The 24,756-nt window shown below is 41.4% G+C and overlaps 1 protein-coding gene across 1 annotated transcript; it reads right to left on the bottom strand.

The window, feature by feature from the left end:
• On the bottom strand, positions 1–23,835 carry LOC143314838 (monocarboxylate transporter 2). The gene is made up of 5 exons (XM_076722067.1): positions 23,593–23,835; positions 13,872–14,117; positions 7,166–7,309; positions 5,868–6,671; positions 1–5,580 (listed from the first exon to the last, which is right to left on the bottom strand). Exons 2-5 carry the CDS (start codon positions 14,086–14,088, stop codon positions 5,300–5,302), a joined length of 1,446 nt encoding a protein of 481 aa, XP_076578182.1. The 5' UTR covers positions 14,089–14,117; positions 23,593–23,835; the 3' UTR covers positions 1–5,299.
• Positions 23,836–24,756: the final 921 nt, after the last annotated feature.

Here is a 24,756-nt window from a genome sequence, read left to right on the forward strand (position 1 = left end):
TTATTCGGATAGATACTTTATTTTGTGACTGTGAGAGGTGATAACATTCTATTAGAATTACAAAACATAAATCAGTTTTCAATACCCGTGTGGTACTTTTCCTCACTCTGACTCCCCGGCTGCAGAGGTAGTGAAAAGACAAAATCTGAAAAGTGGTTTAATGCCATACAGTCGAGTTGCCCTGATGAGAAAGCACACAGTGTGTCTGCTACTGGAAGGACAAGAAGGACTGAGTTCACTGCTGAGATAAACTACAGAGCTGAGGTCCAAACACACGAACACAACTGTCCCCAAATGTGTTCAGACACAGAAATATTTGCTTCCTTCACAACAAAGCCCTGAAACACAATATGCAGCAAATACTGACAAAGATAAAAATCATGTCTAAGCATTTAGACTATTTCTGGTGTTACAGCTTACTTGTTCATATGTTGATATGGTGTAAAATGCAGAAAGGAGTGAATTTTGGATGAGAAAAGACTGCAATGATTTGTAAACATACAACAAGTAGGAGCAAGGACAGAAATTGAACCAAAAAGGTTTGAGCAACACAATATCATTTTCACTGTGTTCACAGAAAGCCATTAATAACCATCAGTATAGCACAATAAGGCACAGTTAGCGTAACAGCCAGAGCACTTCAGCCTTCCAGTAGCAAACCACCTTGTGTGTAGTCAACACCAACACATGCTGATCTTCCTACCACATCAATTTCAAATAAAACATAAAATAAAATAAATTGAAGTTTGGTCAAGAAGTTGCAAGATTTGGTTCTGATGACTGGAATTTTGTTAAGTTATAAAACACTTAATGGAGGCAGAAGCCCATTGGCTCAGTGGGCAGAGATGTACTTATTTAAAAATCAGAGTTTTCTAAATGGAGTTTTGAATGTGAAAATTGAATTTTCAAAAAAAGAATTTGTTACAAATAAAGACATTTTGGCTTAATGAAAGTACATTCAGGTCCTGAGTGCAGAATTCAGAGTCAAAACAAAACTGAAATTCAGAGCACATAGTAAAGATTCATTTGGCTCGTGGCTAGGTACCACACTTCCACCGAGTTTCACTCCGCAGCGACAAAAATTACATTTTCGTGACTGTCCTGGAATGATTCCTTCACCCAAGTTCTGCTTCATGGCTGAAACTGTATGCATGTCTGAAACTCCAATCTGCTGTCATGTCTATCAGCTGAACACTGAGCTGCTAAATATGATTTACGTGACAACTGCATGTTATTTGAAAGGAAACTAAGTGACAAACTAAGCGCTTTCAGACTCCCATACACTTAAAAGCCTTCAAATTCTGCATGTTGATTCCACAAGTCAGAAAAAAAAAGCTATACCGTAGTTAATAAAACACTTTTCAGCCAGCTCATTTTACTAAAGTGAACAGTAGTTATGTGCGCTTACAGAAATAATACAAGTTAGGTGAAAGGATTTAATATTCACTGAACCTCTCTGCTAAATTTGGTCTTAAGCAAACATCAAAATGAATCTCTGTCTCTACGGATAACGCACACATAAAAAGAAAGAAACACAAAATACATGAGATGCTAACCATTATAATTGATAAGGCTATCGGTGCAGTTCAATCAATTATCTCTATTAGGGTTAAATAATTATAACTTATTTCCTTAGATTAAACATTATTAACCAAAATATATAGAAAAGTATTGCTTAAATTTGAATAGCTAATGTCATGGTTGTACAGTACAGTAAGGAGAACACCATAACATTTCAAACCTGTGTTGTTTGCTTTATGTTGTGACAAGCATCCCTGTGAGAGGAACCTCTAAACCAGCAGCTCCCTTCAAATGAAACAATATCAACTTATGGGCTAAAGCTAGCCATTTCTCCGTCTCATATTTTTAAATTTGAATATTTTGGGGGCTTCAATGGAAACAACTCTGCAGGATTTCACAAAACAACTGTAGAAATTTCAAAAAATAGATACATCACATTTTTGATTCTTTCTCATCACGTTCTCATCTCATGGCATGCTTTCCTGCACTACTGCTGTTATTTCTGCTCCATTTACAAGATGAACAACCCACTGTTTCTACTGTTTATAAAGAACATGCAGCATAATTCAGAAACTCCACATGGATGGGGGAAAAAATGCAAATTCAGTGGTATTCCCCTTAGGTCCATCAAACTATTACAAGGTTGTGTTTTGTTCTATTTTGGATGCTTTAACATACAAATATAAAGAAAGTATAGACAAAACCTCCACCAAAAAAAACAAGAAAAAGTATCGACATCACCATGAAACGGAAACCCTGCTTGGCCATTTCAAATAGTAATTCATGACAGTGAGTGTGAAGAGAAGCTTGGCTTTCTCCACCTTCTGGTCTAGGTGGTTTGAAACCAGTAGGGGGCAGTGTTATTTGGTAGAAAGTGATTGTACAGCAGTCAAATTCTCTCATTGAGAGTCATCATGTACAGTGAGCATAGAAACATCTGATTTGAGTGAGTGAAAGTAGTCCCTCTTTCCATTAATTAGGTGCAAGCAGGATGAGTTAACATTCACAAGATGTTGATATTTTTCCTTAATCAAAGCTATAAAGAAGCAATATAAAAATACTGTCTAATATCGGGATGAAATGCTGGTGAACTAAGAGCATTATGGGAGACTGAATCTGAAACAGACCAACTCTTAGAGTTAACCCCAACGCTAGACTAGTTCATCTCAAAATGGTCCAAATGCAAGCTCAAAGCAGTCAAGTGAACACAAGTGTGCAAATCTGTCAAAACAATCTCATCTACAGGAAATGGTGTAGCAGACACTCTCAACAATGCTCCGCTGAAACCCTCAGAATTTATCCAGGCAAACACAACAACGGCTGATTCCGCAGTTCACAGTAACGCAGTGTTCGCCTGCATCGAGTCTGAGGTGAAGACGGTACACGGTTGAGAGCCACCGCTGCACAGCTGGACATCCATTTTCATGATTCTGAATACGCATTCAACTATTCAAAGCACAGGGGGGGAAAAAAAGGGACAATAACATTGTTCTTTGTTCATGATTGCTTTGAAAAATGACATTTGTTATGAAAATGTGTTTGGCTTTGCAAGGACATCCGAGACAGGACACCATTTGGTCTGCGTTTGAGACCGAAGCTTGAGGTGAAAACTGATCAACAGCACAGCAGGACAACATTTATGAAAACTAACACGTGGAATGGATAGAATATTGGACAACACTGACATGTACAGCAACATTAAGACTGTTACGTGATATGTTCGGCCAGTACACTTGTTTGTGACACGCGTGGTCGACTCGGTTAGCATTCAATAAATAGTATCAGCAGTGTTCCTTGAGATGTTCATACTGGCATTGATGCTGTTAGTGAGTTAGTTCTAGAGACGGGACAGAACAACATGACTTAATCTTTTACACGTCAATACAGATATGTTAGGAGATGAATCGAGCAGATTAAAGTGATTTCTCGTGAGTTTTACATTAAATTACAGCAAAACAGTGTGTCACATTTAACACAAAGGTTTATCAGCTTCATATAATACTATCAAGTATTCACTGTACTCCCCTGCTTTCATTACATCACATTTAAGGCAATGTATAATAGAATGGACTGTCACACACTGTCAACGAAACATAGATTTCATTGTACGCCTGCATTAAAATATGAGAGATTATATTGCTCATGGGCTCTATGTGTAGAAAAACCACTATTATGCAGATGGTTTTTGGTCATTAATACCGTATTAAGGCCCACAGAGAACATTACATTCCACCATAATGAAATTCATCGATTTGCAGCAGATTTATACAGATGTTGGTCATTTCTGTTGTTAGTGCAGCATACTGTATATGAGTGCAATATGGAACAATAGATGACTTACAGGAAGCATTTTATGACTTGATCAAAAGTATTAAAGGGGGAGATTTGTGCAACTTTTATTACACAACATTTAAGTGCTACAGCATAATACACCAGTGTCACCGGCTGTGAACACATCTGTTCTGTATTTATGGAAGTAGGAATTTTAGGGCACCCAATTGCCATATTAAACACAGTGCAATTAGGATTTAGCGTTCTTTCTTGACACATATCACCAGATGGATCAACTATTTCCAGTGTACTGGGACTGCCAATGTTGCTTTCACACCACACGCAACACAATCAACAAGTCATCAGGAGTTTTTGTGTCCCATAGAGCTGACCAATTGAGGAAAATCAGCCAAACTTTTGGCTTTTAGGCTTGAACAGCTGCCACATTTCAGCTCCTCTTTTTTCCTTTCTGACATGATTTCATGAAGATTAGCATGAAATAGGAGCAGTTGATTCCAGCCTTTCAAATGTGCTCAGTTCTCCCCAACTTTGATATCAAAGACAACTTGAGGAGGCATTTCAATCAGTCAATACCTGGAGAATTAATATATTCATCCTCATGGCCAATGGTAACTTACTGGTTACTTTTCTATGCTAACAAATTAGCGTCTCCGATTATAGCACATCTGATCTAGATCCTTTCACAGCCTTCACTTGTGAATTGAGTCTTTCCTCATTTATTAAGACTTTTTTTTTCAGTTCAAATGCAGTTTGCTGGTGCTGTGACAACACGCTGGCGCTGCATTTGTGTCACATTGGAAGACACAGTAGGAAGAATGGAATGATGCTTGTTGCCTCAGCTTGGAATACTTTAACTTGCTGAAACAAAGATAACTAACATCAACCACAAACAAACTGCAACAGATTTAAAGATGTTTTTTTAAGAGAAGCTGATTGTCTGATTGTGAATTTAACTATTTTTCTAATTATCTGCAAACAGCAGTGGATTTGCAGCTATGTTTGCTCTCAGTTGCCACAATTTTGGATACATTTTACATACCCACAATAATCCCACATTTTGATTAGAACTGCCTCTAGGTGTCGTGAATAACCTTTTTCCCAGTTGCAGTCTTGTATTTACAGTGAATCTTATGTTAGGTGATACCGAGGTGAATGTGGCAAAAAAAAAGAAAATGTTAGTAGTACACTATTTCCCATTTCCCTTCCAATTTTCTGACTTTTAGCCTGTTCACATGCATACAGTATCTCACATTTTTCTCTCTGGTTAGTATTTCTGTTGAAGACATAACAGACATAACGCCTCACAGCTTCCTACAAAATAGCTGTTGCTTTGGCAGTCAGTTTTAGAGAAATGCAGAGGACCCATAATAGAGCCTGGTGGAACACCGAGAGGCACCTCTTGGCTTGGAGCTCAGTTTGATCGTAGTGGAGGGTGTTGTGAGGATGCCAATGAGATGAGGGTAAGCTGTTGGCAGAGAAGAAGGATCTAGATGTTGGTTTCCCGCTGCATAGGTTCCTCATCTTTTTTGCATTTGTCAACCAGCTCCTCCGATGCCTGTGCTTCCCCATCAGCTTCCTTCTGTTCCTGAACTTGGTCTGGATCTTCTGTCTCAGTCCTTTTGTACATCTCTGCACACTTGCGCTCACGCTCCAAAAGTCTGTAGTTAATGAAGTTTCCAATGAAGAGCCAAATACTTGCCAAAATCACGACAGCTCCACAGCAAAAATACATGTACTTGTAGTTTTTTGTGATGTCAACAAGTTTTCCTGCAAGACAGCAACAGATTTTTAAATATTTAAGTATCTGCATGGTCATAAAATTACCAAGTAGAACTTAGTAAGTTGAAAAATGTCAACTATTATAAACTCTACCCATTTCAGTAAAGGCCTGGTCATAAATTTAGTTGCGAGATCAATTAATTTCAATGAAATCACCACAATCAACTCAATCTCTCACAGGGACTGAAGAAAATCCATGCAAATCTTTTACAGCTACCTGTAAGTCAGTCAGTTTGTAAGTGAATGAAATGTGCTGTCAGACAGACAAATCTTACCTGCTAGAGGTGGACCAATGAGGACTGGGCAACACTCCACAATGGTGGTGAGTCCCACAGCACTGGAGAACCTCTGAGCCCCAACCAGGTCCATCAGTGTTTCAAAGAGCACTGAGCTGACCATGCCAAAGGCAAAGCCAAAGAATACTGCATACACCACCAGACCTGTGTAACTGTCCGCCAGTGGACAGAGGATGTGGCACACCCCATTGTATAGCACAGCAAAGCTGAAGAAGTACTGGATCTTGGGCCGTACCCAGCGTGAGTTGGCCAATAGCCCCATTGACGGCCTGGCAAACATGTCGACAAAAGCAAGAATTGAGAGCAGGAAGGCAGCTGAGTACTCGTCCACCCCCATGTCCTTTGCGTAGGCTGCAAGGAAGACAATCGGTGCAAAGAAGCCCAAGAACATGATGACATTTCCTGACAGGTAAATGAGGAAGCCACGGTGCTTGAAAAGTGTCAGGTCCAGGTACTTGTTGAGCGTCTGCCAGGCAGTGCGCTTCTCTTTTGTTGTGGTAGCAATGGCAGCTAATTCTTCGTCCTTCTTGATCTTGCCAGGCGGCGGTCCCAGAGGCCTCATGAGGGAGCCAGCAACACAGCAGTTCAGCAGCAGGCCACCCAGGATGAGGAAGCTGCCTCTCCAGCCGTACTTATTGAAGAGGTATTGGTTGAGAGGAGCCAGGGTGCTGAGGAACACCGGACTGCCTGCCATCGCCAGCCCATTAGCAATGGGACGCTTCTTATAGAAGTATTTGCCAATCATAGTCAGCGCTGGCTGCAGGTTGAAGGCTAGGCCAAGTCCTATGAGGAAAGACAGAGATACAATAGACTTGTAACAGTCATGCTACACCTGCTAGTGCAAAGGAATAGCAGTAAAGAAAAAAAGATCTACTTTACTTCTTACTCAACTACACAAGAAACCATTTAAAAAAAAGACATTTTGTTCAACAAAATGGAGTAGCTTGAGCTACTACTACTACTACTACTACTGAAATCACAGATTGGTTTGCTCAGGGGCTACTATATTTACAATAGAAATATGTAAAATATGCGTAAAAGATTTGTTGAAGCCATTTGTCAAACCCTACTACAAGTAAACTGCAGGCCAGCATATAAAATTATCTTAAAACACAGCATAATAAAATTAAAGCAAGAACCATATAGAATGAATAAATAAAACAAATGTTCTTCCTGCAAACAACAACAACAACAGTTTTATTTTTAACCTGCTACTTACAAGTAGAGGCTAATCAAATTAACTCAAAATGGACTTGAGTGGATTTAGACGGACTTACCACCGATAACTCCTATGCAGAGGTAAAGCTGCACTACGCTGTTGCAGAAGGAAGCCAAGATCATGCCAGTGGCACAGAGGCAGCCCCCCATCATGACGATGGGCCTGCAGCCATATGTGTTGACCAATATACTGCTGATGGGACCTGGAACGAAGATAAAACATAAAATCAGCCCACACATGTTGGATGTTTACAGTTGTCAGGATCACTGCAAGTGAATGCATAATGATTTAATCTGGTTAGTGCTGCACGCCAGCGGGAGCCCATCTTCTATTAATAGCAGCAACTGGGCTGTTTCAATTTTTAAACACGGCACTCCCATCACATCTTGTCAAGTCAGTTCCAGAGAAGCAACTGTGTAGAATGAGAAAAGACTTGCATTTAAGAGTCATTTTCTATTCTATATAGTGCTTTTTAACATGCAATGTTAAAGGTGCATCTAATAATATGTTATTCTCCAGCCTGTGTTTTCAGCTGTACAATGTGCAAAGCAGAATCAAAAGACATTTTATCCACAGGCCAGAAAAACCAAATGACAAAGCACTTTCCTATTTCTATAATTTCCTGAGCATGGAGTGTTTATATTTAGGTATTTAAGCAGTTGCAAAGCTCTGTGTGATCTAGGTTAACATAGCCTACATGTTACATGTGCCAGAGATGTTTTGGCCAATCTCTTTGTCACTGAGAGCTGCTAGGAAAAGTCCAAAATTAGGTTAATTAGGTTGAAAACAAATCCCCAGTTTAACCATTTGATCTAAACGACTTAATTCCACATTACAACAAAGGTCAACCATAATATTATAACCCAAACTGTCCATAGTAAATGTCCATTAGGCCCTGCACAGCATCTTCCCGGTTCCACTTTGAGACTATTTTTACAGTACAATAGTTGTGCACGCATTTTAATGTCTTGGTCCATACTGTGGCTGCTCAAAGCACTTTTTAGGAATCTGTGCATCTTATAATTGACACCTTCCCCGATCCCTTTGCTGAATTTTAAGTACAGGACGTATGGATTGAATAGGGAGAGAGAAAAGTAATGAAAGATGTATTTTTTTGAAATAATGCTCTCATTACCAGCCAGAAGATGTATAATATTTCTGCCAGGTCCAGTGTAATGTAAAAAGCCACAACGGGCAAGGAGTCATCTGACTTAATTTGCTCCGCATGAATCTTTTTTCGACCTTGAGGAAAGTTCCCCTCATTTGCATCCACAGCAGTGATCAGTATTCTCAGGGGCTCGGCGGGACCCGAATCGGCCGAGATGAGGAAGCCCCTGAGCCTGCACATTACCTCCCTTGAAAAAGGCTTATCATCTCCTGGCCAGACGCGGCATGGACTTCATTACACAGTGGACAAAACCCCAAACTAAATATAACCACCTAGATCCCAAAAGGGAATGACACATATAGAAATGTGTCTAATAGTTTTTTCCACGGCCCTTTAGTGTGAGCTGCGGCGAAGAGGTTGGTACAGCTCATGAGATGAGGATGCCGGCTATCCATCACACTTCAAACAGGATGAAGCTGACAGAAATGGAAACAAACAACTTTTAAAAGCTGTTCTGCTGTAAGAGGGCACAGATATGGTTTCTAGAAGTGACTGTGTGTCTGGTTGCTGCCCCATTACATGGATATTTACAGGGAGACAATGCAAAGTAAACCTGCCGAAAACCAGTTTATCTATTTGGGTTGGCACAAGGGTGGGGGCCACATTGTGGCCTGAAGGTTAGAGAAGAAGGTGAGTGACAGGAAGGTTCCCATTGCAGAATGGTGAGATGAATATGGGTTGGAAATGTTGCCACCACTGAGGGCCGCTTGGGCAGGGCCCTTTCCAGTGGAGCTGATCAGTGGCCAGCAGATTAGACTGTGGCTGTACTGGGCAGTTTCCAAGTGTGAATGTGTGCAATTAAATGAATGCAGATAGGGCGTTCCTAAAACAGCTCTCAGCAAAACATCTGAGAATAAATAAAGTGGTGAACACTCTCTGTCTTGCTAATGCTGCATTAAAGGATTCCCAGTGGTTATGAGTTGTAAGCATTCATTATGTCTCAGGATGGCAATGTTCCAATGCTAGTAACAAGAGGAAACTGCACACCAGCACATCAAAATTTCACTGTCCCCCCCCCAAAAAAAACAAAGAAATAATGTTTCATATCTCTGTTATCTCAATGCATAGTTTTTGTTTTTGGAAAAATTCTATTCAAACTTGCATTAATAGACTTTCTGTCTGCTTGGAGGCAATGAAAACAAGCTGCAAACAACACCTGACACAGCTGATATGACAGACTTGTTAGCCAACAGCGGCTTATTTGCACATCCACAGAGCAACATTAGCATTCATTCGCAGTCATGTTGGAATCTAAGCCCAACAGTCACTCTCCTTTTAGTTAAATTTTTTTTCTCTCTGGAGGGAAAAAGTCTGTCTAGCTGCATAATGTTCCACTTTTTTCACAAGCTAGTCGATACCTTTGTTGGTTTTGGTGGTGGGCAGGTAGAGTTTTCAGAGCTTTTTCACTGAATGCTGCAGCATCCTGCAGCCCAAAACGACACTAATGAGAACGACCAGAGTGAATCACAACATCACTGTTTTGATACTGAGCTGAAAGAGCCTCCATAAATGCAACTTTAAATGTTTTTCCGAGAATAATAACTCCAATTCACAGAACTCACTGCCAACATTTTTCATTTGAGTGACTTTCTACTTAAGATATAGTCCCTTTGCAAACAGTTCTCAGTATGCTCTGTAGATTATCTGATCTACTGTAACATGCACACCAAAAGACTGCAGGGCCTGAGCGCTCCATGGGTTTCATGAAGGAACCTCAAGGTGCTCTTGAAGTGGGAAAATACTAAAAGAAAAAATGATGAGGGTTTTTAGGCAGATCAAAGAGAAAAATTCAGTTAGGAGCCTTTATTTAGTGGAGAATAGCAGCTTGTAGCACAGACTGGTTTTTCATCAGGGTGGAAATAAAAACTAATGACACCTGGAACAACCTGAAAAAGAATGTTTGCTCTTCTGTTTATTTGGCATCCTCTCATCTACATGCCCTTATGACTGACAGTGAATGCAACACGGTGTGCACTGCCTCCATGCTGCCTCCCCCAAGGTCAAGTCTCTGGATTAGTGACACTGATCCAACACGGACACACAGCCTACAGCTTAAACACATCATCATCACGGAGCGCCGCTCGCTGTGCGGAGGGAATGAGAGACGTGTTGCTCCACAGCTATCTCAAGCAGTGCTGCCTAGGATCACACCATAGAGCTGAAAAGTGGCCAAGCCTGTTTTTTTTTCTTTTTTTTACGCGTGACAGTGAAACTAAGTTAGTGATGTAATTTTCTCTATAAACTTGTCAGAAATTTCCCACTGAGACTTTAAACCTTTCGACCACACCTGCTTCCACTTATAAGCTTATACCTCACCCAGAAAATAGGGCACTAGCTTTCCCTTCTTTCAAAATAGTAACAGTGAATTATAATTACAATAAAGCAATATACTTATTATGGATTTTCCATTTTAAACATGTTTAGCGACTGACAATGCAAATCTTCAGAGAGGGGAAGGTTGTCATCCTGCCAACGTTTCTTGTTTGTGGGAACATGCTCACGCTTGCAGGTGACACTGTACTGCAGACTGAAGCCAGAAAAGTACGTTGACAGCAGGCTGAGCGATGTCTTTGCAGCAACACATTATAAAGTTATTACAGTAGAAAGCTAATTTCCACGTTCCCAGTTCACACTGACTTGCAGGGATGCACTACATGGCTTTCTATAGTGCTGTGACACACAAACGCTAACGCTGCATCATCACTGAGCAGCTGGGATGACTCTTATCCAGAAACTGAACCAGCTCTACAGGAGCGTCATGATTATATTCATTATTGATAAATGGACCCACATTCTTTCATAATCTGATCATTTATTCTATAAAATACCAAGTCAAACAACTGCAAGGTTGTTCTTAGACACAGTGCTGCTGCAAGTATTTGCAGCATGTTTGCTGCTAATGTATCTGTTTTTCTCATTCGCAGCACATTTTCATTGTTGTACTCACTTTGAATTTTTCTGTGTTTTAGAATTGGTATCGTTTCTGAAGCAGCAGCATGTTTCTCCACATGGAAATGTTTAGGGCCCTTTAATTTTATATTAAACTTCATGTTTGTTGTGAAAACCTTGCATCTCTGTTTTGGATGATTCTCATGATATTATTAAAATTGAAGGATTAAATAGTCCTTCACTGATCCAAGCTCTTCGGCTTATCAAACTCCATCAAGCTAAAAACAAGCCTGCTTGTTATTTTTAGTGTGTAAAAGGTTGGCCGTTTGAGTTTGGCACTGGACAGAAGTGACAAATAAAAGCTAATTTCTCAATTTCTCAAGCTCAATTTGGAGTGATTGGATTAATATTTCTGGGTGTCTGTCGCTCATTATCAGGCAGCCTCTCAGTAATGACCGAGCTGTGTCAACACCAACACACACACACACACACACACACACACGTGTACACGCTCACACACAGCGGTGGGGAAATTAGAAAGGTGTTAAACATTCAAACAATGATTGCTTCTTCAGCGTGAGAGGCAGAACAAGAGAGCAGATGTTTAATGAATAGCTGATGAGGGCAATCAATATGAATGAATGAGTAACAAGAGCCGATCGCTTAGTAACTGCACATATTGACGACATCACCGCATGATGATGACACACACATGTCACTGTTAAGCTAATGCGGCAATCTGTAAGAGCTGCGACGGCCGCCAACACACACACTTCAGTGGGTAGGTGTTGTTCACTCAGTGAGGTCAGACGTTAGCCAAAACGCTCTTCTCCAAAAACAGAATATTTTGTTCCAAATGAGAAAAAAAAAAAAAAAATCGCAATAATATTCAGGGAAATGTTTCCCTTCTTCCTTTTCAGCACTGTTTTTTTGCACAGCAGCACCGTAAAATAAACAGACAATACAAAATCAAATTAAATATTACAATAACAAACACTTTGACTTAATTGCTTCATTACAAGCGCTGTATGTCATTATGTTCATAAGGAAGCATCTTGAAAAATAAATCCTAATGAGACATCAACAGCTTCATTAAGAGAGAATTGTATTACGCCTCAGAGCTAAAGCCCGTCTGATGCTGGTACAGGAATACTGTCAATATGCTTTTTGTAGACATAAACACATCAACAAACGTCTTGTTGAAACAGGGTGAATGCGGTCACAGAGAGGATCAGAGTCAGTGTGGACAAAGACGAGAAAACCGACGAATGCGACAGCGTATGAACGGATCTGTTCATACAGGTGGGGCTTTCACGAGGCCAGATGTCTGAAAATGACCTAAAGCACGTTGTATCTCGTTTATTTACTGATATATCCGTTGACGCATATGCTGATATCCAAATATCTTCAACAAGCCAATATTAGCTGGAGAGATTTAATGGGTTTGATAATGAGCTCCTTTGTTTGGAGTGTATGTGTAGAAATGTATTTGTTCACTGGCGCTTGCAGCTGTAATCTTATTTTTGACAGACACTGCGCCCACACCACAAAACCGAATTAAAATTCTTAAAACCATGACCACAGTATTTTACTTTGCCTTTGTAGTAATTTATACGAAGATGAAGCATTCGCTAAATTCTCTTGGTGGAAGCAGCATCATACGACACAGGAAATGAGCTTTCCAGGCCTGCTGTTGACCAGTACAGATGGTGACAACAGCAGTGGCTCGAGTGACAGGAGGATTACAGCGAGGACAGATGGCAGCCGTGGCACTGCCAAGCAGGAGGCTGCAGGGCTGAAGCCAAAGTGGGAAATACAGCAGGTGATCAGAGCAATACGGTGCAGAAAATGACCTGCTGAAAACACATTCTGACCCTTCAAGGGTTCCTTTTTTCAAGGAGCAACGCAAGACCAGCTGTAGCATTGTGTAGGTAGCCTATTTCATATGATAAAATATTAGTGATTTGAGCTCCTCGATATCATTTGTGTAACTATGCAGCAATAACAAATCATTTACAATGCCTTTTGAATTTACACATGCCTTTATAATAAATGTTTCCACAGGCTCCTGGTTAATTATTTCCTAAAAATCAACATGCAGATTATAAACCTGTGGCTGGTACTCCAGTGAATTCTCATTTGTTGCTTCAGCTTGGCAGAGAACACTAGTTTTCTGGTTGTCCTGAGGCTCAGCATGTGACGCTGAGCCTGCATCCTGTGATGCTGTGGTTTCAAATCCAGGTCGTGATCTGTTGACACAACCGACTTCACTCTCTATCCTATTATTTCCTTCTGCATCTTGAGGCAGAAAAAAAAAAAGCAAACCACAGAGTGTATCCAGTGAGAGCTCCACAGGACCAAACAATTCAATAAATCACTAAGATGAACGCAGTGTGCCTCCATATTTTCTCTCACACTCTCTAGAGCTGCGGAGAGTAGATCGAAGCTTCATTCATAACATTAACATTGCAATTCTGTGCAGCTTTTCTCCCTCTTACTGTACAGCAGATGGAGATTAGGCTGCACTGATATTACTAGTATTGCACTATTTGCAGAATTCGATTCCATTGGTGGCTCGACTCATGTGATACAAACTTATTATTACTATTGCATTATACTTTGGATTTCCTTCAACAAGAGGTACAGAGAATTCAAATATGAGTGTGTGCTTAAATTGAGATAGAGGTCAAATCCACCAATGACTCACCTGCAGCATACATGACCGCAAGCATGATGGAGGAGATCCACGCAATCTGACTGTAGGAGGCGCCGAAGATGACCTGGATGTCTTTGAAGTAGACGGTGATGGCCTTGGGGAAAGCGTACGAGAAGCCGATGGAGATGAAAGATCCGAACACCACAGGCCACCCCCAACCGCCGTCCGGTGGGGGCACGGCGGGGGGACTTGTGGCTGGGGGTGGCATCGCTGGCCCACCTCAACGCTGACTACTCACTGCAAAGACAGAAAAGAGGGGAGAGAGGGAATTTAAATTCAGCAGAGAAAACTTACCACCAGTGCTCTGTGGCTATTTTCCCTCCCTGTTTTTCTGCTTCATTTTGTCCTGTGATTGATTATTGATTAGTCAGATCTCTGCAGGCTCTTTCCTCTTCCCTCTGAAGTCCTTCAGGACTTTGAAGTGAGAAATAAATTAACCTGAACCTGAGCAGTTGTTTATCGGAAAATGTCACAGATCATTACTGACAATATATACATAAATCAGACCACCAGCTCTGGCTCTTATTGACAGTATACAGACGGCTGTGGGATTAGAAAGGAGGTCAAAAGTTTTGTCCTCTCCATCATCTGCATGAACAATTGCCAGCAGTAATGTGACACGTGATGGAGGACATACAAGAGCTTTATATCCTGGAGAAGACGTGTGCAACACAAACATATACACACAGTGTCAATCAAACATTCAGAAGGCATGCACTCACTCTTCCTGAGTTACCAGATCTGTCCCACCCAGTACTCACCTTGAGCCCAGCCCTCACGCATTAAAGAAACAGAGCGAAGGCTGTCATCTGAGAAAAGCATAGTAGTAAAACCAGGTGCTGCTGGTGTGCAAAGCAAACACGCCCTCATACCACCTAACTCAAGAGCGGCATTCGTCTGCAACCACACTTCACTCTGTTGATGTTTTACACCGACTGACACGGAGAAACACACACACACACGTTCACAGACGCATCAAAACGCACACTCGGCAGCTGCATGTGGTAACTCTGTCTGACCTCATTAGCTTCACCTTTCTAATCAGGCAGGAATAATCTAACGCGGGGCATAAAGAGATGACGGCAGCCACTTTGGTTTCACAGAAATCAGGAAGAATCAACATGTTTCCTCATGTTTGCATTGCAGCTATTATTTCAGATTAACCAAGCTAGACGTGGTTCACCCAGTGGCTGTGAAATAATTCCCACCAGTGATTGCAACAGCCACTAGAACAGAGACGAGTCAAAGGGAAACGCCATGTGGTTTATTACCCAGGCTATAAAAACAGTAAATACAGTATAGTAGAATATATTCTGTGGCCCTGCCATTCATGTGCTCCAATAATGCTCTGGACAGCTCTGACAGCCTCGTTTACAACACTGTCCCACTAATAAAACTATATAAAAAAAAAACCCAGCCTCTCCCACTGCAACTGCATTCAGTAGCATCTCTGTGCCAGCCATAACTCAGCTCCTTTTCTGGGCCACATCCTTACAGGGAAATGGACACGTCACTTTTCAGAGTGCCTGTGGATGACACATGAACATCAGCTACCAACATCAATAAATGATGTCACGCTCTTCCCTGGTTGCCGCTCTCGCCAGATCAGGTTGCGGTGTTGTAGACGCTCACACATGCTGAGTTGTACGCTAAGTGTCAACAGCAAACCATTAGTGAGATGAGTCACTGTTTTGCTGCTAAGAATACTTGCCAAGTTTTTCAAAACATAAATTACTTTGTCACCAGAGAGTTTTACACAGGTTGAAGAAATGCACAAAATAAGGAGTAGCTGCTGGCCTGTGTGGGGGCCAGAGAGTGTCGTTTGTTTGTGAGTTTGAATCAAAAATTCATTGTTACTCACTTACTTTACTGATGATTCTGATCACTTTTTAACAATTCTGTTTATTTCCGTGTGTGTACTCTAAGTGCTAATCCTATTATACTTATGGTGGCAATATGAAATATATCAGATTGGCTGAGTTAAATCAATAAAGACAATTGATGATTCTGACTCTGATTATTCGGGTCTTTCATTTCAATAGTGCTTGCCTGTACATTATAGGTGGAGCACTGGAGTGTTAGTATTGGCAGTTACACTTGATTTCAAGCAGGTGGATGACTGAATACTGACAAAACATCTCTAATTTGACTGCTAAAACCGGCCTGCTGAATGGAAATATACAGTAATCCTATGTGTATATCCCTTGTATTGTCCCCATTAATCAAAGTTAGAGATTACGCCTTTTTTTTCCAGAGTTCCATACAGTGGATCTAATCCACACTAATCAGATTACAGGCTGTCCGCAGCAGCACTCAATGCAGATACTGGTTTTGATTGATTGAACGTGATGACAATGCACGAACGAGCCTCAGAATCCGTAAGCAGCTTAAGTTGATGGGTTCGAATATGAAGCTCCAAACTGACTGACCATAAAGGAGCAGCTAATGAGAGGGGAAAAAAGCAGAGTTTCAAACAAACTTGATGAATTTGGTTTACGATCAGCCATTTAAGTACATAAGAAGTCAAACAAAGCAAAGTCACTGCTGAGTCACTACAATGTCAACACTTCCTCTTTGCTTTAGAAGCCCAGATCCTCATTATGTGCCGTCTCTGCTGTGTCCTTCACTTGACTCCACTGACTAAAGAGCAGCTGACAGAGGAGTGACTGACAGGCTGCACTGACAGCCGACGTGTTCTCAGCAGCTATTAAAGCACAGGTGAGGACCAAGTCAATTGACCTTGAAGGTCCATCTGTGGTTTGGTTTGTTGGTTTGTCTTCTTTGTCTCCACGTGATGGTTAAAGGTCAGCAGCTACATGCCGGCATACCTTTATTTCCATCCCTCATTGACCAGTAGGTAGCTGGTGTGTCACTTCCTGCAATAATTAAAAAGGGCCAGCTTTCCATTTTCATCAGAAAATGTAATTAAAGATATTAAGCCTTGATTCTATTTTTCCATCTTACACAGTGTCTACACAGCATTAGCAGAGCAGCAGCCACAGCCTCAGTGCTCCATCTGTGTCTACACAGGATGCCTTCAGGCGCAATGCTGACTGTAGGTCACCTGCGTTTTGGCAGAGTCCAATACACAATCACTGTAGCTACATGTGGGAGAAAACAGAGTTGAAGCATGAAACTACACTTCATGAAACAATAAGATCTGAGAGGCTGCACTTCAGCTTGACTGTGCTTTGAGTTAAATGCTAGCATAAGCATGCTGACATGCTCACAATGACAATGCTAACATGCTGACGCTTAGCAGTTGTAATTTCAGTCTCTTTTAACAAGAATACAAAGTCAGGTCTGACCAACGGTAATTCACTGAACGAAGAAGAGCACAAAATCATCCTATTTTAGAAGCTGGGGGGAATCGTTTAACCACAGTTCAAACCACGTGAACCATGGAGACACACTCACACAAACACAATGTGTTTTGCTCACTGTCCCCTGCATGCACTTGAGATGGGTTGTTGCCTTCACCTTGGTGCGCCTATTTTGTTTGAATAGGCATGAATAAGTGAGCAACAAAGAGAAAATGGGAGTTCAGAAACCAAAAGACTGTTTCTATAATCAAAACATCCAACTGGCAAAAGCTCATCAGATTGGGTTACATAGTACCTGAGTGCAAGAGTGCAACTGTGTGTGTGTGTGTGTGTGTGTGTGTGTGTGTGTGTGCGTGTGTGTGTGTGTGTGTGTTTCTGTATGTCCTCAAGGACCTTACTTTGTACCCTGGCAGAAAGCCTTAAAGACTGCCTTCTTTGTAGCATGGACAGACACAGGGTCTCAGGTTTAATTCACAAAGAAAGCCAAGCTGAGACCCCAGTGTTGTATTTCAGCTGAGGTTCAGGGAAGAAGGTGGGTGGGTGTGGTTATCAAGGTGAGAGGCTCGAGGCAACCACAACTCCTGCGTGTAGAGACTGGTAGGTTTGGGAAACTTGCCTCAGAATAAACTCGCTAATGCTATTTCTCTGTTCCCTGAATTGGTACATCCCAGCTACTTTAGTTGGCTCCTGTACGACAGGAGTTGTACGACACTTCCTGTGTGTGCTACAAGCACATGGCGCTATGCAACACAGCTGGTGTGTGTTGCACTTAAGGCTTTAATACTGCATTAGTTGATTTTTATGGCAACTTAGGGGCTGAACAACAAATTGTAAACAGAACTCTGACATTTTAGCATCTTATAATGTTGACATGGTGAACATGTTGGCAAACACTTTCTTGTTTCCATACCCAGCAGACGCGGAGCAACACTGGCATTCATTTGGAGTCATGATTCTGTCCAATCTATTGGACCAGTTCCAAAACTTTTTGTACCTCTTCATCATTTAAACCACAAAATGTATAAAGTTAGGGTCCAGGTTTAAATACAGTAAAAATACACTTTAACTAGCCTCAATATTTCTTTCACTGAAGCAATCGTTCTCAAACACATACATTTGTAAATTTAATTATAATTTTTATATGATGGTTAATTATAAATTCTAGGGGTGGGAAGATAACTTTGAGAGAAACTGGGAATTTTAGACAGAATTCAATACAGTAAAAACTTTCTGGAAACCAGCCTTCAGTGGTCATTAAAACAGGAAGAAAAGAACTGCAAAGGTACCATTCAGAGGAAGAATGATTACTTTATTCTGCTTTCACTGATAGTCAAAGGTCAGGCAGCAATCACTTAATAATGGTTTCTGAATGTGGGCTTTTCTGAAGCGCTGTAGGACTTGAACTACCGTGAAGGACATCATAAGGTTAGCTGATTGAGGTGCCGGTGGTAACATGACTATATCAGAGTTAGGGGGCAAGAAGACATTCCTACATGCCCTTTAAAAGATAAACAATGTATATCTTTGAAAATACAGGATCTGTTTCTAAAGCATACTAATTTGATGAAACCTTAAGTATTCAGTAGTTTCTGTTAAATGTCATTCAGATAATTAGGTGCTGTCAGTCCTGTCAAACTCAAAGAAACTTCACCTCCATAGTCAGTGGCTGCAAGCGTGATCCTCACCACACCTTCCCCCACCCAAGTATCATGGGACTTACAGTTGTGTCAACGCAAGATTAGCTCAAAGGTAACCTTCGAGTAAGACTACTCTGTTTTAGAAATAGTTCATCATTAACCCAGTCAGCAACTCTCTAAATGTTGACTGAACCACACATTTCATTCCTCTTATCACCTTGACATCTAATCTCAAAACACGATGCAGTAAATGCACTTGCCCTTGGTCTTGTGCACCTACAAATGGGAGAAATACCACACAAACAATGGCGTCCTTCTGAAAGTGGCTTTCTCGTCAAAAAAGGCCAACAGGCCAGGGGCGTCTGCCCAAAAAATATACAGTACTTGAACTAGAACCCAAATGCCAGCCTTAGCACTTTGAAGCCCTCAAGCAAATTCAGGAGGATGAACCTTGGTTAAAAACTGTCAAAGGAAAAGCACATGTATGAAGTTCTGTTGGCAGTCTGACATCAAGACATGCCATTTGTAAAAAGGACCATTGCAGCATGACAGGATCAGTCAGTCATCACCTGCACACACTTCTGTGGACACAACATCATGCTGGGAAATCCTTCCATTTCACCTTTCCATGTGGGCTGCCAACGCCCACATTCAGCATCCAATCCAACGCTGCCGCTCTGCGCCACACCTTTAACATGCCATGGAGGTCAGAGACACTGATGTCTGTTACCTCTTTGTTTCAACAGTTTGAGCCTTCAGCTTTCATTCAGACAAAAAGCACGGGCAACTGCTTATTTAGGGAATAGCATTTGACAGAGCATCTTCAGACTGTGGGGATTATATCAAAGTGCTGAATGGCACAACCAGTAACAGCCATCCAGCTGCAGCCAGGTTATAAAGTCAGTATATGCAGAACAAAATGAGTGACACCGATGCTTTGATTTTTAGAATTAGGCTTAGGAATAGATGTAATTTTACCTCCTGCCAGAAAACATAGGCAGCAGCTCATTCCAAGGAAGACGACTTCTTAAATTCACCCACACGGTTTGATTGACATGTGATCTCTGGATGGTAAAGTACTTAATTAAAACCCTGTCAAGTACTAATTAGCAACTTCCCCCTGTTTTTAAAGTGGTTTGATTTATAATTTTTCACAATAATCATGATTTCTCATTACACCTTGACAGTATGTTATGTTTTTTAATCTGATTCTTTTGGGTGATAGATACATCAAAATCAACTTGTCAGGTCTCACTGGTGCAGTGTGATGATGACACTATTTCTACATGACCTAATTTAAAACAGGAGATACAGGAGAAATTTCAGGTTTAACTACTCATCCTTGGAAATCCCCGATATGCTGACAGATTTACAGCACCCTCATCATAATAATTATCCTGTTCAAACATCTCTATTTTAAGACATTAGTTTAATGATAAAAAAAAAATAAACTTAATCCATTGAGCAGCTTCTATCAGTTTCTGTATTTACTTATTTTATTTGATTTATTATCCTTGCTCAAATTGAGGTCAGACCTGGAGGGAAATCTGTTGAATACATCTTTACACAGGAAGACGGTGCTGTTCTTCCAGAACAAACAAATTACACAGTTTGTAGTAAAACCTGTGTGGGTGTACTAAAGGTTGCGAATCATTCCAACCCTGGACAACGGAGTACAATGCCTTGGTCTGTATCAGGTGGTATTGTTTGCACACAGCAGGTTTGTGTCCACAATAAACGTCCCCGGAGAACATGGAAAGAGCTCCTGATCTTGAAACCTGATCCAAACCTACAAAACACCTACAGAAATGTATTCATGTCCTCAAGCAACACAGGAGCATGACCCTGTCAGTCAGCCGTGAGGGTCATATAAACAAGTCTGGGCACAACCTCACCAGCAGTTAATTATGATGTCAACCATTAGTCATAATGAAACAATGACAGTCCAGAAAATGTTGACAGCAATGTTCCTGCCTGCATCTGAGAGGCCACTGCTTTTGAGGGAAACAAACAGTGTGGACAATGACAACTAAAGAATGTTTAGGTTACCTACAGACTGAAGCTACATGTGAAAAAACATAGAGACTGAAACAAAACAGGGGAAAAAGGCAAAGCATCTCACCTTTCAGCCAAAGGGAAGGAACCAGAAAAACTGTAGGCCAATGCTAACTTTTGCTAGAAAGCAACACAAAACCAAGAATCAGGGTTGACACAGCCACCAAACGCTGCTTCATCTGTGGTTCTAGAGCAAAGTCTTCAAATACCAACAGAATCATGTAATATATCTTCTACACTGTCCTCAGCAATGACAAACCTATGTCCTAGGACACACTCTATCATTCTAACAAGAACACTCCCACCAGATCACTGAAGGAAGTTAGATAATGGGGTAACTTTTGCACTTTTGGACCTGTTAAGAGCAGATGTTCACTTTAATAGAAGGCTCATACAAACTCTGTGTTGATCCTACAAATGATTATATTTTAAAGGAATAGTTGAAGTTTATGGAAGCTATGCTGATTCACTTTCTTGCTGAGAGTCAGATGAAAAGATTGATATACCTCCCATGTTTGTACGGTAAATATAAGCCTCCACTAGCCACAGGCAGGCTTAGCTCCAGGAAGTGACTGCACCTGAACAAGAAATAGTCCGGCACACCCCCCTCCACAAAACCACAAAGTGATGTTTATATAGTTCAGTATGTGTGCAAATTAAATAAATGAGATATAATGTGTTCATTATGCCTTTTCCACGCTGGACAAAAAACCCACTAACACCCGCTATCTGGCTTTTATCTTCAGTGGGAAAAGTTACAATTGGCATTCATTCCCAGGTCAAATGACTCTGCAGTAGTTTGGCGTATTTATCAGCTCCAGCTCTGATCAGCAGTGGTGGAAACACCTTTCACCCCTTTTCTGATGATGACATGTATGGAAGCTCCACACCAGACCTGTCAACACTACTGTTTTCCCAGGAATTTATGTATTTTGCCCTTCTTTCCTACTGTCCTCCCATTCAAATATTTTCCCGTAAATCTCCCACATGTGATGTGTTAGCCGCGTTTGCTACATTCCCCTCCAGGCCCACAGCGGGGTGCTGGAAAATGTTCCTTATTTTCAAATCATAATGTTGACAGGTATGTGCCGGACATTGGCATGCACATATTGCCTGATATCAAAGAGCTGTCAACTCGTCACACTCTGTTTCCATCTCATCATCATCATTTCGAAAATGACATAAAAAGTAACCATCATAGCATTGTCACTGGCCTCCGTGCTGCTGCTACTGTTGCCTGTTTTTTGGTGTGTGCGTGTCATTGAACGTGACATACCAGCAGGTTGCACACGGTGTAAAAACCTGCATATGTGCTCTAATTTTGCTGTAAAAGCAGCATCTGTGAGCTTAGGTGTTGCTAGCTAGAAATATTTATACTTAGATATAATGAGAGTATTTCCAAAAATGCCAAACCATTTTTTCAATTGCAATGTGATTAGAGTAGAAAACAGTCTCTCCATCCCAACCAACCGGCCTCTACATCAGTTTCTCTTCAAATAAAGCTTCTCGCGAGCCTTTATTGTTTATGAAGTTCCTTTACAACTACTACAACTGAGAATAAATGAACTCACGTTTAGAATGATGAAAGAGAAATAAGTGTTCAGACTTCTTTTAAAGTGGGACTATGTACAGAAAGTTTTAAGAAAAAAAATCTTCCTCTTTCAAATGAAAAGCTAAATTCCTAGGAAGTCAAACAAACCCTGACTCGTTCAATCCACTCGAGGGGTTTTTGCTGACACAGCCCTCTGGTCTGGTATGACTATTAGACTATGGAGGCTGATGTTAGGCAGGTCGCACTGTTTAACTGACACTACTGAGTCAGCTCTCTGACGTTATGCCTCTTCTCTACACTATATTTGAGCATTGTAGCCTCTCACACTCAGCCTGCAGGCCTTTATGTTGCATGATTGTGATGCTCCTCCACAACAAACTGGTTGCAAGAGAGGAAAATACAAACTGAGGGTTCATTTCACTGTCAAATCCAGCATCTGACTCCGAGCACGGGCCTGCTTGGTGTTGAACTGCCTGGTGTAAATAAAAAAAAGCCTGGTGATGCACTTCCCAGAGGAAACCAGCACAATGTGACAGTGAAGTTATTTTTACAGCTCACCAGCTGACCAGGACAAAAATGTCCTCTTCTTGTGCCAAACCTACTGAGGGAAAAACTCATCACAGCCCTGGATAAGAATAGCCTCTCTGTGATCTGTCATTCTGAGAAAACCTGTAAACGTTGGCTCGGGAAAAGTGGAGCTCGCAGGGTGATGCAACAGCAGGACGATTCCTCAGCACTGCAGCCTAATCGTATGATGCTGCTGATGTAAGGATAGGGACCGGATAAAGCCAGTCTAAATGCCCAGGGCCTGCATGGACTAAAGCAGGCGCTCTGAGTCAAAGTAGCTCAAAGAAAAAAAGAAAAAAAAGGTTTTATCCTCATCATTTCCCTACAGGCACCGACCGCGTAGCTGCGCTTTCCACTTCTCTCCAAATGCTCCCGAACGCATCACAAAATGCACTCAAACATCCACTCACGCATCCTAGACCTTTTGCTCTTCATGTTTCTCATTCATCGCGGCACATGCTCATCTCTGCATAGCGTCCCGAAACACGCCGAGAGCTCGCTTAATCCTCCCCCCCGATCACCGGCAGCTCGTCTTTCAGCGTCCGTCAGCGATAAACAGGCATGAAATGTTACTTTACCTTTCGGGGATGGAGGTGCGTGTGTGTCCGTGCAGGCTGCCGGCTCGGTGACCTTGGAGCGGAAAGGTGCGTGTGTCTGTGTAGTGATCGGCTCCGTGTTTAAATTTCCTGAGTGAGCCGCTGCCTGACGTGGAGCTGCCACGGGCTGCAGAGGGCGGCGCTGCCTGCCTCCGTTTCTATTTGGAGCAGAGGATTGACTCAGCCATTCATCAGCCTTCACATCCACCGCTCCTCCGTCTCTGCGCTCCGATGGGCCACGCAGGCAGGGGAAGACGCTGGGAGTTACCTGAGAAGAGCTGATGGAGCAGGGGGAACTCACGAGGGCTGCACCTGTGTGATTGTTCCCTCTCTCAGTTAATAGTCTGGTTCATGACAGGTCAAAAACTGATGCCAAACGGCTCAATTTCCCAGAAGTCAAAGATATTTCAGGTATATGAGAGAGAGACAGAACAGCAAGTGAGCAGCTTAAACAACGACATGTTTGATATTTTTGCTTGAAAAAAAGGGAAAACAATAGTTATTTAATTTTGTATGATTATTATCTGAATAATTATTTTTGTCGCCTTCATGTATACTTAAGAAGAGCAGTGGTAGTAATCCTTGAGTATACTTGAAGTGCAAATAGTTGCTAAATTGACACAACTTTTTAGACTTTAAGTGTACTGAAGTACGCAGGTGAAAATCAGGATTCATGAGCGTTCAAAACACCCGCAGTTCAGTTCAGTTCAGTTCAGTTGCAGTTCTATCACCAATGTGTTGGAAATATACTTAAGTATTCTTTCAATGAAGTGAAATCAAAGTACACAAAAAAGTGCATGAAAAAGGACTTGAAAATAAGTATACTCCTCATAAGTACACGTTCCTACGCTTAAAAGTATTTGTAATGTAGTGCACTTTTTAAAAGTACACATCAAACATACTTAAAATAACAATAGCACTGAGAGGAAGCTCCTTTGGTTGAGTTTTAAGAACTGAAAGGAAGGAGTTGAACTGCCATTTAAATAGTGAACGACGACTCAGATAAACATTTAACGCCTAAAAGCAGTTGAACTGAGCGATAAAAGCAGTCAAAGTGTGAGCCGAGCAGGAGATGAAAGCACCTGTACATTGATTTTCTGCCGGCCGACCTTTCTTCAACGTTATTTTGGATGTAGTCCTTCTCCT

The sequence above is a fragment of the Chaetodon auriga genome, chromosome 22 (genome assembly GCF_051107435.1).
Source record: "Chaetodon auriga isolate fChaAug3 chromosome 22, fChaAug3.hap1, whole genome shotgun sequence".
Lineage (NCBI taxonomy): Eukaryota > Metazoa > Chordata > Actinopteri > Chaetodontiformes > Chaetodontidae > Chaetodon > Chaetodon auriga.